This window comes from Bombina bombina, chromosome 1 (genome assembly GCF_027579735.1).
Source record: "Bombina bombina isolate aBomBom1 chromosome 1, aBomBom1.pri, whole genome shotgun sequence".
Taxonomy (NCBI): domain Eukaryota; kingdom Metazoa; phylum Chordata; class Amphibia; order Anura; family Bombinatoridae; genus Bombina; species Bombina bombina.
In genome coordinates this window covers 1,114,606,806-1,114,622,814 of record NC_069499.1, presented here as the reverse complement: position 1 = coordinate 1,114,622,814, position 16,009 = coordinate 1,114,606,806, and the positions used below count along the sequence as shown (strand labels likewise).

Below are 16,009 nucleotides of genomic sequence, written 5' to 3'. Positions count from 1 at the left end.
CGCAGTCATACCCTGCATCAGGAAAACCACAGCGAGAGGCAGATCCTTCTCTCACCTGGCAGCCAAGACTTGGAACACCCTCCCGCTGCACCTCAGACAAGCTACCGCCCTAACTAAGTTCAGAAAGGACCTCAAGACCTGGCTCTTCGACTGAACTGCAACCCCCAGCCCGTAACGGATAGTCTATATCAGTCTTCACTGACGATTCAGGCTGTAGCCAATCGTATCGTGCTTCCTTTGGTGTCCAGCAAGTTGATAACGCCCCAGGTTTTGACTCCAAAGAGGGGGCGCTACAGCCTGGATCGTCAGTGAAGACAGAAATAGAGTATCCGTTACGGGCCGAGGAACGGCACAATATATAAAAACATGAAAGGGTAATTATTTAAAGAAATTAAGGTTCTTCAATGCATTTCATGAATAAAAGTGCCCATCTATTACTTTATGATTACAAATATTGTTACTATAAATATAGAAGTTTACCATAATTTTAAAGCTATTCACAACTTTGCTACTTTGTACTAGAATGAACAGAAACCTAAAGGCCAAAAACACTTATTTTCAGAAAGAGTAAGAGCTCTCCCCTTTTCTATTCAATACTTTTTTATATAAAATGCTCAGGAACAAAAATATGAGTGCTGTTTAGACAGCTGAGAAAAGATGTAGAAATTATGTTAAAAGTATGATTATTTTCCTTTTATCTTGGCTCACTCTAGTAGCACTCAAAGCAGAAATCAGGTTGAAAAATAGATTTTATTTGGAAGCTAGCACAGAATGCAGAACGATCTTTCCAAATGTAGCATCTGCCGATATATATTTCAATATTTTATTTTTAAGAAATTAAAATTTCCCTTGTACTACAAGCCTTCAGCCCTTGTGGAATATACAAGAAAAACCCACAATAAAATAGTAGTTTTCTCTGGCATATAGTCTCTAAACATATCCAATTATTTTGCCAAGAGGCCTGTCAGTCTGCCACTAGTCCCTCATGCTATCAAGACACGTGAAGACAACAAAAAATATCCAGCTTGGAAAAGTCTGTTCCTATTCATCAGCTTCTGAGGAAAAAAAAAAGAAGGTAAGACAAAATTACCTAAGAGGCACAAACCCTCTATATATCATCTCCACAGAAAGAAAAAAAAGAGTCTTCAATATGGGATATCTCCAACAAAGGTTTAAAGGAAAAGTCCCATTAAAGTTTCAAGGACAGAAGGAAAATCATATGAAGGCACTAATAACTCATAACTAGACTGAATATGTGCCATGGCTTAAATGAACAAAAAAAAAACCCCACAATAAATCATAAATAAGGAACATCTGGACAACTTAACTCTAGAAATGGCCAACAAGGTTGAGAAAAGCCTTTAGAGCATTTGATCATCATACAGTACTACATATGCTTCTTGGAATGGAAAGTTTCCAACTAAATCTCTTCAAATGATGATGATCAAATACTATTAGAACTATTATCAACTATCCCTATCACCTTGGTAGAAGATGAAAAACTACTTTGCATAGAAAGCCTCTAGTTAACAGATAGTCCATTTGACAATTGTCTGACCCTGGAAGGCAAACTACTCTGATGTCCTAGGAGATGCATTTTCACTCACAGCAGGAACCTGGCATTCTGAATCATCCAAACCATTCAAGCATGAAGTATGAAGCATGTTAACACAATTTTATTGCGAGTGAAAAACTTTCAGTCATATTGAACAGCCAGGAAAACCATAATTGGACCACAGCAATATATGTAGTAAACAAACATACTGGATTGAATGGCAAAGTTATTCAGCTAGGTATCGCCCTAGAACTGAATGGGGCCTGCATAAACTGATAATAGAGCACAAATTTTTATCCAAACATGGACTGATGCAGAGATAGGTGAAGTATGGAAACTCTCTGAAAGGATAACATTTAACTTAAAATAGGTTAATTTTTTTCCAGGTTTGACATCCAAAAAACAAATTTATGCTTACTTGATCAATTAATTTATTTCATGGTGGTGATTGTCCACAATCCATTAAACATGAGAATTACTCTTCCCTGCCACTAGGAGGTGACAGATTCCCAAGCGACCTATAAAACCCCTCCCACCTCACTGGTAAACTATTTTGATGTATAGCCAAGCAAAAGAAGCAGGAAAATAAAAAAGTGCAAAATAAATGTAAAAGATCTGCACAAAAATAAACCAAACAAAGAAGAAGAAAAAAACAACAGGATGGGGTGTAGTGGACTCTCACCACCATCAAGTAAATGAATTAAGGTAAGCATAATTTATGTTTTCTTTCATACAGGTGGTTAGAGTCCACAATCCATTACTCAAGCTGTGGAGTCCATGAGTAATAAGATATAAGAGCGGGATAAAAAGAACATCTTTTCAGAGAGAAACAGAGAGTCCACAATCCTAACAGAACCCATAAAAAACAAGGTACTCATTTCCATGAAAATAAAAATGACCGACAGGCACAAACAAAATTAACCTGAGACAACTGCCTGAAGGACTTTCCTACAAAGGCTGCCTCAGAAGAAGCAAAAACATCAAAATGGTAGAATTTTGAATGCAAAGAAGACCAAATAGCTGCCTTGCTAAATTGGTCAACAGAAGCCTCATTCTTAGAAGCCACAGAAGTTGCAACCGATCTGTTAAAATGGGCAGTAATCCGCTCAGGTGGAGGCTTTCCCACCAACAAGTAAGACTTGTGAATCAAAAGTTTCAACCAAAAAAAACAAAGAAACGGCAGAAGCTTTCTGCCCTTTTCTGGAACCAGAAAAGTGAACAAACTAGAAGTTTGTCCGAAATCCTTGGTAGCATCCACATGCTTCTTCAATGCTCTTACAAAATCCAAGTTATGAAGAAGCCTCTCTGAAGAACTCTTAGGATTAGGCCATAAAGAAGGGACAACAATTTCCCGACTTATATTATCGAAAGACACAAGCTTAGGTAAAAAGTCAAAGTTAGTACTCAAAACTGCCTTATCCTGATGAAAAATAAAATAAGAAAAAGGAGGATCACATGAAAGAGCAGACAACTCAAAGTTTTCTAGCAGAATAGATCACCAAAAGAATCAAAGCCTTCCAAGAAAAGAAACTTAAAATCCACCTTATGAATAGGCTCAAAAGGAGGAGCCTGCAAAACTTTAAAATACCAAATTTAGATTCCAAGGAGAAGAAATTAGCTTAATCACAGATTTATTTCTAGGCAAAGCTTGAGCAAAACCATGGATGTCAGGAAGATTAGCAATCGTCTTATGAAACAAAACCGAAAGAGCAGAGATATGACCCTTCAAAAGTGCTGGCAGATTAAACTTTATCTAAATCATCCTGCAAAAACTGAGAAGTTCTAGGAATTCTAAAAGAATACCGGAAAAAAACATGCTCAATACACCAGGAAATAAAGGCCCTCCAGACCTTATGATAAATCTTACTAGCCACAGGCTAGCAGGCCTGTATTAAACTCAGAAAAAATATGAGAAGCAACCATTCACTCTACATGCTATCAAGCTTAGAGATGGAAAAAAACAGACCTTGAGACAGAATGTCTAGATTCAAAGGAAGTGACCATGGAGGGCAACTGGACATCTGAACCAGATATGCACACTAAACCCTGCGAGGCCAAGCTTGGACAACCAGAAATAATGATGCATTCTCTTGCCTGATCTTGGAAATTACTCTGGGATGAAGGAGGTGAAACATAAGATAGCTGAAATGACCATGTGGTTATCAGAGCATCTAGAAACCCTGTCTGAGGGTCCCTGGACCTCGTTTGACTAAGAAGCCATCAGATCTATCTCTGGGAGACCCCAAAGATGCAATGTTTGCAAACATCCGGATGAAGAGACCAATCCCCTGGATACATTGACTGACGACTGAGAAAATCTGCTTCCCAGCTGTTCACTCCTGGAATATTTACTGCAGAAATTAAACAATTGGTTTCTACCAAGGAAAGAATTTGAGAGACCTCCTACATAGCTAGGGAACTGCAAATTCCCCCTGATGATTGATAAAAGCCACTGCAATGACATTGTCTATCTGGAAATGGAGATAAGACTCCCTTTTCAACAGAGGCCAAGGCTGAATGGCTCTGAAAATAGCACCCAACCTGAAAGAACTGAATAGCACCCAACCTGAAAGCCGGTAAAGTAGCTCAGTTGGTAAATTCCTTGACTACAAAAAGCCTGTTTAAAAGATCCAAGGTCACAGGTTCAAATCCCAGCAGGGCCGACTCAGCCCTTCATCCTTCCGAGGTCGATAAAAATGAGTACCATTAAATTGGGTAATAATAACAACTATTACTATTCAGCTGGCGATTTGGTTAATTCCGAGAGCAAGAGCTGAAAAAACGCTTTGAGTCCCACTGGGAGAAAGCTGCTATATAAATACTAGTTATTATTATCTGTAGTGATCACAGTCCAAATAGGACAAGGAAAAGGAGCCCCCTGCATAATAAGCTGATGATTCCACCACCAAGACAGGGACTGACTTCTTCTGTGATCTATACAGATCTTTTGAGACAGCTGAGTAACATGAAAAAAAAATTAAAGGGGAATAACCTGAAAAATTAAATTTGTCCCAAGGAGACACTCAAGTCAAAATAAATTTTTATGATAGAGCATGCAGTTTTAAGACACTTTCCAATTTAATTCAGTTATCAAATTTTGCACACAGTCTTTCTATATTCACACTTTCTGGGGAACAAGATCCTACTGAGCATATGCACAAGCTCACAGGGTATATGTATACTAGTCTGTGATTGGCTAAGGTCTGTCACACGAAATAGGGGGCCGGAAAATGGGATAAAAAAATACATTTGTCAGAAAGAAAAAAAAATCTACAGCTTATTTGAAATTCAGAGTAAGCGCTATAGCTTTTTTTTTTTTAATAACTTGCTAATTATGTAATTCTACTGCACTGAGTGGTCCTTTAAATATATACAAGCACACAAAAGCAATGCATAACAGGCAACAAATATATAGCTGCTTTCAATTTTTCTACTTCTATAATTAAAAGTATACTAGAGTGTTAAAGGGACATTGCACACTAGATTTTTATCTGCTTAAATGTTTTGTAGTTGATCCATTTATATAGCCCATCTGGTTTTGTAACAATGTATAGTTTTGCTTATTTTTTAAGAACATTATGCCGATTTTCAGACTCCTAACCAAGGCTCACAGTGTCAGACAAATACACACATTTACAGACTTCTGCTAGCTCCCGTTTATGTTATCTGTCTTTTCATATAAAGGGTGTGGGGGGATATCTGCTCTTCTTGTTTTTCAAGCCCCTTTCAGTGGGTGTCCCAGACTAACCTCATCAATAGTGCTAAACTGGGAGCTTCTAAGTATGTTTTTAAAATATTTTAAACTGGATGTTTATATCAGTATCTGTGCATATTCTTCTTTATAATAGTGTATTACATTTAGTTATATGAAAATTGGTGTGCACTGTCCCTTTAATTGGCCTTTTTCAGTAACTGCATGGTGCTTTTGAGGAATCATTGTGTGCAGTGAGACTGGTCTATGGCCCTATCACATTATTAACATGTAATTCACACGTCAGAGTTCAGAGATATTCTTCAGAGCAACTCAAAACTGTTCAGCTTAGAAGAATCAACATTTTTATTTTTTTTGCAAAGGCTGCATTTTACTTCTATTATAAACTTTATGATAAAGGAATTACATTCAGTACAAATGGATGCTAGTTTCATAACCAGTCTCATGAACATTAATAAGGATAACTTTTTTCATGCATTTGTAAAAAAAGAATTACTAGAACTGGACATTCCTTTACCACAAAATGATTTAAATAAATAATTTTCTAATACAGTAGTTTTTAAAGGGGCATATTTTTTTTTTATGGTACTGATCTAAAACCAGATGTATTAGGGAAGGGAAACACACACACATATATACCAGAGTAAATAGAGAAGTACAAAAGCACTTCCTTCTCACCACTTTCTGTGATAGCTGCGGTCACATGGTATTTACCTCAACAACCTGATATACTAGTAGATGTAATCTGCATATATGAAAGATATGACAATACTGGGGAGTATTGGTTCCCTTAGTATGTGCACAAGTCATATCAACATAACTTGCTGCTATTTGTACAACTGTGGCAAGGGAGGAAATTGCCCCCTAGGCCACCCTAAATCTTGTTAAAAATGGCCGCTGCCTCTACCTGCTTGCCTGCCCCGGAGACAGAGACAGAATCTCCCAGAGGGAGGGGGAACGAAACGGCAGCCTGGCCCATGTCATCGCCCAGTCATTCGTTTTTCTTTTTCTGCTACTCCCCAGGCCGGCCCCGGTCACCACCCAGTCCATAGTTTTTCTACTACTCCCCTTTCCCGGCCCCATCACCACCCACTGAATAGGTTCGCTATATTCCTGCCTTCCCCTAGCCCGCCCAGCCTCAGCCACCTCCTTCCCATCGCTCTGATTCAGGATATCAGGTGTGGCTCTGTGCTAGACCGGCCCCACTCGCATACATCCAAATAGATGGGTCATAAATCCTACAATGAGGTAGCTGAAACCCCGAGAAAGCAGGGTCTCATCTCCACACAGAGGGGCCATGCACCCTAACAAAGAGGTGTCACACACCCTTACATATATTGGCTGCATTACTTACATCTATCTAGGGGTTATTGTATGCACAATATTTCTGAGAAGTTACTATGTGGGCTAGACAAACACAGAGGTTTGTTATAGAGGGCTATGTGGGCTAGACATACACAGAGGTTTGTTATAGAGGAACCCTGGGATGGGAAGGTCAGGGAGAATTAAGGGTGGGGCAAATACAGATGGACAGGGCCTAACAGAAGGTCTGGGTCATGGGTGTGTTGTGGGCACGGCCAGTAGCTGGGACAGTCCATGGAAACCAGGACATTTACTCTAATGGGAAAAGCTGGGGGAAGTACAGAGCAGAGGTACCAACCTGTGACAATCCCACAGTAAAAATATTTAGTTGCCAAAATGACAAGAGTATTGCAATGGACCAACAATTAATTATCCCTTTTTCCCATTCACTGTGCATTAAACTGGCTCTAGAAGTAGCAGCATGCACGCTTGTATGCACAGCTTGTACACAGCTAGCTGTCCCTCTACACTTGTGCCAGGGCAGGTGGCCATTCATGGGGCCTTGTTCCTGAGTCAGAGGTATATTCTAACATCATCCTCTTTTTAACCCCTTATAACAGAGAGAGCTTGAGCACAAAGAGCTTAGTATTTGGGCACAATACAATCTGTTACGATTCACTATGTGAAATAATAATTAAAAATTCACATAATGTAGGCATTCTTACAAACAGTATTCATATTAATTTAATGCAATAATTCCAGAACATTTTCAATATTGGGTGAAAGTGGGGAGGGGGGGGGGGGAGTCTGTATGTAAAAGGCATTATTGCAAATGAGAATCAATAAAAAAAGCAAACAATTTTGTACCTCTCAGGAAATTGGCATTTACAGGCTCCTTAGGTTGTATGGTTCAGCTCACCTACCTGCATATGTGGTACATCTTCACTTTCAGAAGTCCTTAGTATCAAGTGGAACTTCCTGTAAATCAGGTGAGGCTTAACTTTGTATAGTGTGAGAAACTTGTATATATAATATAGGGTGGTAGTAACGTCTGTAATACAGCAGTGTATAGCATGGATGGTGAGCTGATTCGGTGGTGCAATGGGCCACATGACCGGATTTGCCCCCCAGGTTTAAGGCTGCCAGCCCTCCCCTGCCTCTGACTGAAAGACACCACTACAGACTGATGATAGATTGATAGAACGTAAAAAAAACTTTATTAAACCTTCTTCTTCAGAAACAGTGTCACAGTGCATATTTATATTTAGTATTTTATTCTAAAATTAGAACTTCTGGCAACAGACTCACAGACTGACTTGTGTCCCATCGTTGTTGCAGTGCTATGCAGGAGAGTTGTAAATTTAAACTGATTTTCTGTCAGATTTTGCTACCCCCGCATGCAATCATCACAATTAAAGGTGACGCCTAAATTCATTAACTTGTAAGATATACGATATATGGAGCTGCAAATTACTATTGGACAAACTATTTACTTAAGTTTATGTACATATCACGGGCGTGCAATGCACGCATGAGAAGACTCAGCGTCAAGATTTGCTACCCTAGTGCGCAATCACCGCATTTCACACATTCTTTACAACATATGTGGAATTGAGTGACGTCAGTGTGTGCATGCGCACTGTCAGAACCCCGGCAGCTTCTTACAGACCTAAGCACCAATCAGCCCCTCCTTCATAACCTCCTGCCCTGCAGTGTGCATAGGACAACACTGTAGCATGCAAAGCCCAATTTAACTCCATGGCTTCCAAAAAGGGCTGCAATACACTGCTTAGGAATAAACTGCAGTCCTTTGTGGGAGTCAGGAAGTTAAATGGTGTTCAGCAGGTTACAGTGTTGTAGCAAAATATGCTGTATTGGTTTGCAGTGTGAAAAATTGTTATTGCTCTCAAATCCTAGCTGTGCTGGTAGTCGCCAGCGGTGCTGCTTCACTGCCACTGTCTGTCAGTACTTACTGCCGGTTCCCTGAACAGTCGTGAGAAACGGCAAAGCTACTGCAAGCTGTATGGCAGCTCAGCTCCACCGACCTCTGACTTCATCTTTGAGAAGCCTGCACGCAGTACTTGCATACAGCCTGCGTGCGGGTAATAAATTAAAATACATGCAATAATAGGGGAGAGATAGAGATGTGTATAAGGATATATAAATAAATGAACTATCTGGCTAAAAGAGTGCCCCCAAATGAAATAAAAACAGTACTTACCAATAGGCGCTCATCTACTGGAATAAACCAGCAGAAAGCCAAACCAGTGCTAAAACATATCAGCAGAGGATCTGGAATAGGAAAATATCGACGACCTAACAGGAGGAAGCAAAGTGAAGGTCCCTGTGACACCTGAGGAGGGCTTGTGACTAATTCCCAACAAGTGAAAAATATGTCACTACCCATACTCTAAATACATCCTTCCAACAAGCACTGCACTCTGAGGGGAAAACGAGCCTCAACTCAGTCTGAGAACCCCTTTAACTGAAGAACAACATGCACATCTTCATTGTTCACCTTCCTCCATAGGAGGCAAAGACATGACTAGTTTACCAGTGAGGTGGGAGTGGTTTTATAAAGCTCTTTGGCTTGGCAATCTATGCCGCCTCCTAATGGCAGGGAAGAGTAATTTCCAGGAGTAATGGATCGTGGACGCTCACCACCTGTATGACTGAAAAGTGTGTGTGGGGGGGGGGGGTTTAAAGCAAACACACTAAATAGAGATTTTCTGTCAGCTCTCAATAAATAATGTGCAGGGGGCAACAAGATGTGCCATCTTTAGATGGACTTGCCAAATAAGGCTGTGGAGGAATTGCATACAACCATAGGTTGAGAATAAATATGTCATAATGTGCAGGGAGAATCCTTTTGTTGGCTTTAAAATTAAGGAAAAAAAGAATTTTGAAGCATCTGTAGATACTGGAGACTTTAGAAAATTAGTAATTGTTGGACCATTGTTGGATTTAATTAAACATCTTACTCAGAGTCTAACAGATCAAGTGCCTATGTATCTATCATAAAAACTCGCTTCCCAAAACAAGACTAGAAAGCCCTGTAAGGTATAACACACTTATCCCTGTAAGGTATTACTTCATGCACACGTATCCCTGTAAGGTAGAACGTCATGCACACTTATCCCTGTAAGGTATATAACGTCATGCACACTTATCCCTGTAAGGTATATGACGTCATGCACACTTATCCCTGTAAGGTATATAACGTCATGCACACTTATCCCTGTAAGGTATACAACGTCATGCACACTTATCCCTGTAAGGTATATAACGTCATGCACACTTATCCCTGTAAGGTATATAACGTCATGCACACTTATCCCTGTAAGGTATATAACGTCATGCACACTTATCCCTGTAAGGTATATAACGTCATGCACACTTATCCCTGTAAGGTATATAACGTCATGCACACTTATCCCTGTAAGGTATATAACGTCATGCACACTTATCCCTGTAAGGTATATAACGTCATGCCCACTTATCCCTGTAAGGTATAGAACGTCATGCCCACTTATCCCTGTAAGGTATAGAACGTCATGCCCACTTATCCCTGTAAGGTATATAACGTCATGCACACTTATCCCTGTAAGGTATATAACGTCATGCACACTTATCCCTGTAAGGTATATAACGTCATGCCCACTTATCCCTGTAAGGTATATAACGTCATGCCCACTTATCCCTGTAAGGTATATAACGTCATGCCCACTTATCCCTGTAAGGTATATAACGTCATGCCCACTTATCCCTGTAAGGTATATAACGTCATGCCCACTTATCCCTGTAAGGTATATAACGTCATGCCCACTTATCCCTGTAAGGTATATAACGTCATGCCCACTTATCCCTGTAAGGTATATAACGTCATGCACACTTATCCCTGTAAGGTATATAACGTCATGCACACTTATCCCTGTAAGGTATATAACGTCATGCACACTTATCCCTGTAAGGTAGAATGTCATGCACACTTATCCCTGTAAGGTATATATCGTTATGCACACTTATCCCTGTAAGGTATATAACGTTATGCACACTTATCCCTGTAAGGTATATAACGTCATGCACACTTATCCCTGTAAGGTAGAATGTCATGCACACTTATCCCTGTAAGGTATAACGTTATGCACACTTATCCCTGTAAGGTAGAATGTCATGCACACTTATCCCTGTAAGGTATATAACGTCATGCACACTTATCCCTGTAAGGTAGAATGTCATGCACACTTATCCCTGTAAGGTATATAACGTCATGCACACTTATCCCTGTAAGGTATATAACGTCATGCACACTTATCCCTGTAAGGTATATAACGTCATGCACACTTATCCCTGTAAGGTATATAACGTCATGCACACTTATCCCTGTAAGGTATATAACGTCATGCACACTTATCCCTGTAAGGTATATAACGTCATGCACACTTATCCCTGTAAGGTATATAACGTCATGCACACTTATCCCTGTAAGGTATACAACGTCATGCACACTTATCCCTGTAAGGTATACAACGTCATGCACACTTATCCCTGTAAGGTATATAACGTCATGCACACTTATCCCTGTAAGGTAGAATGTCATGCACACTTATCCCTGTAAGGTATATAACGTCATGCACACTTATCCCTGTAAGGTAGAATGTCATGCACACTTATCCCTGTAAGGTATACAACGTCATGCACACTTATCCCTGTAAGGTATATAACGTTATGCACACTTATCCCTGTAAGGTATATAACGTCATGCACACTTATCCCTGTAAGGTATATAACGTCATGCCCACTTATCCCTGTAAGGTATATAACACCATGCCCACTTATCCCTGTAAGGTATATAACGTCATGCACACTTATCCCTGTAAGGTATATAACGTCATGCACACTTATCCCTGTAAGGTATATAACGTCATGCACACTTATCCCTGTAAGGTAGAACGTGATGCACACTTATCCCTGTAAGGTAGAACGTCATGCACACTTATCCCTGTAAGGTAGAACGTTATGCACACTTATCCCTGTAAGGTAGAACGTCATGCACACTTATCCCTGTAAGGTAGAACGTCATGCACACTTATCCCTGTAAGGTAGAACGTTATGCACACTTATCCCTGTAAGGTAGAACGTCATGCACACTTATCCCTGTAAGGTAGAACGTCATGCACACTTATCCTTGTAAGGTATATAACGTCATGCACACTTATCCCTGTAAGGTATATAACGTCATGCACACTTATCCCTGTAAGGTATATAACGTCATGCACACTTATCCCTGTAAGGTATATAACGTCATGCACACTTATCCCTGTAAGGTATATAACGTCATGCACACTTATCCCTGTAAGGTATATAACGTCATGCACACTTATCCCTGTAAGGTATATAACGTCATGCACACTTATCCCTGTAAGGTATATAACGTTATGCACACTTATCCCTGTAAGGTATATAACGTTATGCATACTTCTCTTTGGTAATGGGTTTTTCACATGGCATGAAACCCAAACTATTCTTTCATGATTCAGATAGAGAATACACTTTTAAACAACTTTCCAGTTTACTTCTATAATCTAATTTGCTTTATTCTCTTACATCCATTATTGAAAAGTATACCTAGGTAGGCTCAAACAATGCCAAGCAACAAAGCAAAAAGCCAATTGCAATGCTTTAGATCTAGAAACTCACTTACACAGGGCATACCCATAGCAATATAAGCCACAATACCTTAAAGGGACATAAAACTTAAGATTTTGCTCTTACATGGTTCAGATAGAACACACAATTTTAAACAACTTTCCAATTTACTTCAATTATCACATTTTCTTTGTTTTCTAGTTGTACTTTGTTAAAAAGCAGGAAGGTAAGTTCAGGAGTGTGCACGTGTCTGAAGTAATATTAGCAAGAGCACTAGATGGTAGCCCTATTTCCATTCATGTAGTGCTTCAGGCATGTGCACACTACCTATCTAGATATATCTTCAACAAAGAATAACAAGCTAACAAAGACAATTTGATAATAGAAGCAAATTGAAAAGGTTTTTAAAATTGTATTTTCTATCTGAATGATGAAAAAAAGAGTGGGTTTTATGTCCTTTAATATTATTGCCCATCAAGGTTGAATGTAGCATTGGGTCTAAAAACATATACAGGTAGCCCTCAGTTTACGCCAGGGTTAAGTTCCAGAAGTAATGGTTGTAAATCCAAACCGTTGTAAATTGAAACCCAGTTTATAATGTAAGTCAATGGGAAGTGAGGGAGTTGGGTTCCAGGCCCCTCTCAAAATTGACATAAGTAACACCTAATACATTAATTTTAAAGCTTTGAAATAGACTTTAAATGCTAAACAGCATTATAAACCTAATAAAATTTTCACAAACACAGAATATATAATTAAACTAAGTTAAATTAACAAAAACATTTGCTAAACAGCATTATAAACCCAATAAAATAATCACACAACACAGACTTTACTTGCATTTTTCTGCAAACAGTTCTTTCTATGCATTCTAATCTGGACTGATTTATAGACAGGAAGATATTGTTCCTTTGCAAGCTGCACGATAGCTCAGGTCATTAATTTCAGCTTGCTTGGCTTGCATATCTTTGCTGCAACACAAGCGGACAGCTCCACCTACTGGCTATTTTAATCAATGCACTGCTTCTCAATGCTTTTCAATAGCAGTCACATGACTGAAAAAAAGGTTGTTATTCTGAAACGGTGCAAATTGAATCGTTGTAAACCGAGGGCCACCTGTACTAAGGTTATCCTCTACCACCATTTATGTTTTTGTTTATACACCTGATAGATATATTACTAAGTCAACCCCCCCCCCCCAAACAGAACCTCTACATTCTTTATTCAGAGGGTCATACAATGTAGCAGAGAACACAGATCATTTGCTTAACCAGTTGTGTAACAGTGACAACATTAAGGTGGGTAATTATTAAGTCAGGAATCAACTACAGAATTGGGAAACTGTGCTACCATTTACAGCTTTCTTTTATTGAGCCTGGAATACCTAGAAATGTAGGAGAAAGAGAAAGTGTACAACTTTTCGATACCAAACCACTTTAAAAAACAAACAAAAAAAAACACTTAAATAAATAAATGTGAAGTATATGCAGAAGAAAAGACAAGTTAAAGGAAATGGGTTTTAGCATGTGCAGGATCAGCCTCCTCCAATCTCATATAAAGTGATCTATTCTGGACATCTCTCATTTATCATTTCTGAATTGGGCTCAAACAAATTTATCAGCAACAGGCACAAAAACCTGAGTAGAACATGGGAACATTTTGTCTATCCAAGATTCGGGTGCATAAAAAACATGGGTGCACAATCTTTTCTTTGGAGATGAGAGATGGTGAAAGCTTTAAATAAATGTTCCCAATAAATAAACAAACATGAGAAAAGAAATGCATTAAAGGGACAACTGAAATGCAGATGAATTCATCTATTTCAAATAGAAGCAATTTTGCAATTTACAGTATATGATTCAGCAAGTGATCACTGTTTTTTTTTATGTGCCTGAAGCATATGCACCGGCATTTAAACTACCTCACTTGCTCAGAGAACATTTATTGTGTTGGTGATGAATAAGTTTGCTTCCTCACTAAACAATATGTGCTACTGAAAGTTCTGAGGGCCATTAAACATACGGCCATGTGCTCTGTACACAGTAACAGCTATAAACAGCGGTAGCTTTTACTACAAACAGGTATCCTAATAAATGTGGACTGCAAAAATGCTCATATTCAAATTTGAAATACATCTCCATTTCAATTTGAAGTTTGATGTCACTTTAATAAGAATATTGGCCACTTACCCAGGCTATGCTATGAGGGACAGAATTTAGCAGCTTACCCCGCAGAATATGAACAGCAATATATATATATATATAAAAAGGTTATTATCACTTACATTGTATATTGTACATTTAAAGGGACAGTCTAGTTAAAATTAAACTTTCATGATTCAGATAGGGCATGCAATTTTAAACAACTTTCCAATAGACTTATCATCAAATTTGCTTTGTACCCTTAGCGGTATTTTTGAAAAGCTAAACCTAGGTAAGCTCAAACTGTTGAAAACCGCCTCTTAGCTCAGAGTATTTTGAAAGTTTTTCACAGTTAGACAGTGTTAGTTCATGTATGTCATTTAGATAACATAGTGCAGACTCCTAAATAACTTCACGGGAGTGAGCACAGATTGATTAAACTGTATGTCTGTCAAAAGTGATGAGATAAGGGGGCAGTCTGCAGAGGCTTAGATACAAGGTAATCACAGAGGAAAAATATAGATTAATATAACAGTGTTGGTTATGCAAAACTGGGGAATGTGTAATAAAGGGATTATCCATCTTTTTAAACAATAACAATTCTGGTGTAGACTGTCCCTTTAAAGGGACATGAAGCCCAATATTTTTCTTTCATGATTCAGATAGATCAAACAATTTTAAACGCATTTCCAATTTTCTTTGATGAAAGAGCAGCAAAGCACTACTGGGAGTTAGCTCAAAACCAATGAAAATATGTATGATACAAGGTTATCACAGAGGTATACTTTTCAGCAAAGGATACAAAAAGAACTAAACAAATTAGATAATAGAAGTAAATTGGAAAGTTATTAAAAATGGCATGCTATATCTGAATCAAGAAATAAAGAAAAAATGTGTTTCATGTCCCTTTAATGATGCTTATAATATATTGGATTTATTATAGGAGGATTTAAAATCAGAAGACGTTTGTTACCTGGCTCTGCAGTTCACTCTGCTGCTTAAGACGGAGATTTTCTGGAGTGTCAGCCACCATGGTGAACGACTGCTTAGGATAATGTCTGAAAATTAATTTAAGATCACCTGTTAGAGTGAGAGCAATGGAACCTGGAAATTCTGACTGTAGGACTAAAGCTAATCCCTTTAGAGGGGTGGCAGGATATAAATAATTAAAAATAATTAAAAATATATATATTTTTACTAGAGATTACTAAAGGGTGTCGCCAACTAGATAACTGTTTTCTGTGCCCAAGCATGCAGTAATGTAACCTTAGATAACCATCTTCAGTACTGCACCACTAACCAGTACATATCAACTAGCATTTCCCAGGGGGCAATGTGGATGGGGAGAATCATGGACTCTGCTTCAGGGAAGTCTCTACTCTTATCTGAACATCACTGGTTATTTGTAGTATTAGGCTGCTTTTTACAGAACATTCTTGTAACAACAAAAACTTATCAGATGTTCAGATGTCAGAGTAACCTGTACACACTCAATAAATATATATATATATATATATATATATATATATATATATATATATATATATATATATATATATATATATATATATATATATATATATTTATTTATTTATTTAATTTATTTTTTTAACAAAAATGGGATATTTTAGCACACATGAAGTAATTTCC

At 38.4% G+C, this 16,009-nt stretch overlaps 1 protein-coding gene across 1 annotated transcript in view; it reads right to left on the bottom strand.

Moving 5' to 3' along the window:
* Nucleotides 1-16,009, bottom strand: part of LASP1 (LIM and SH3 protein 1) — a 198,443-nt gene that overhangs the window by 50,403 nt on the left and 132,031 nt on the right. The window contains exon 3 of the mRNA XM_053697852.1: nt 15,333-15,417. Within this exon, the coding sequence (XP_053553827.1) occupies nt 15,333-15,417 (85 nt within the window). The remainder of the gene's footprint in view (nt 1-15,332; nt 15,418-16,009) is intronic.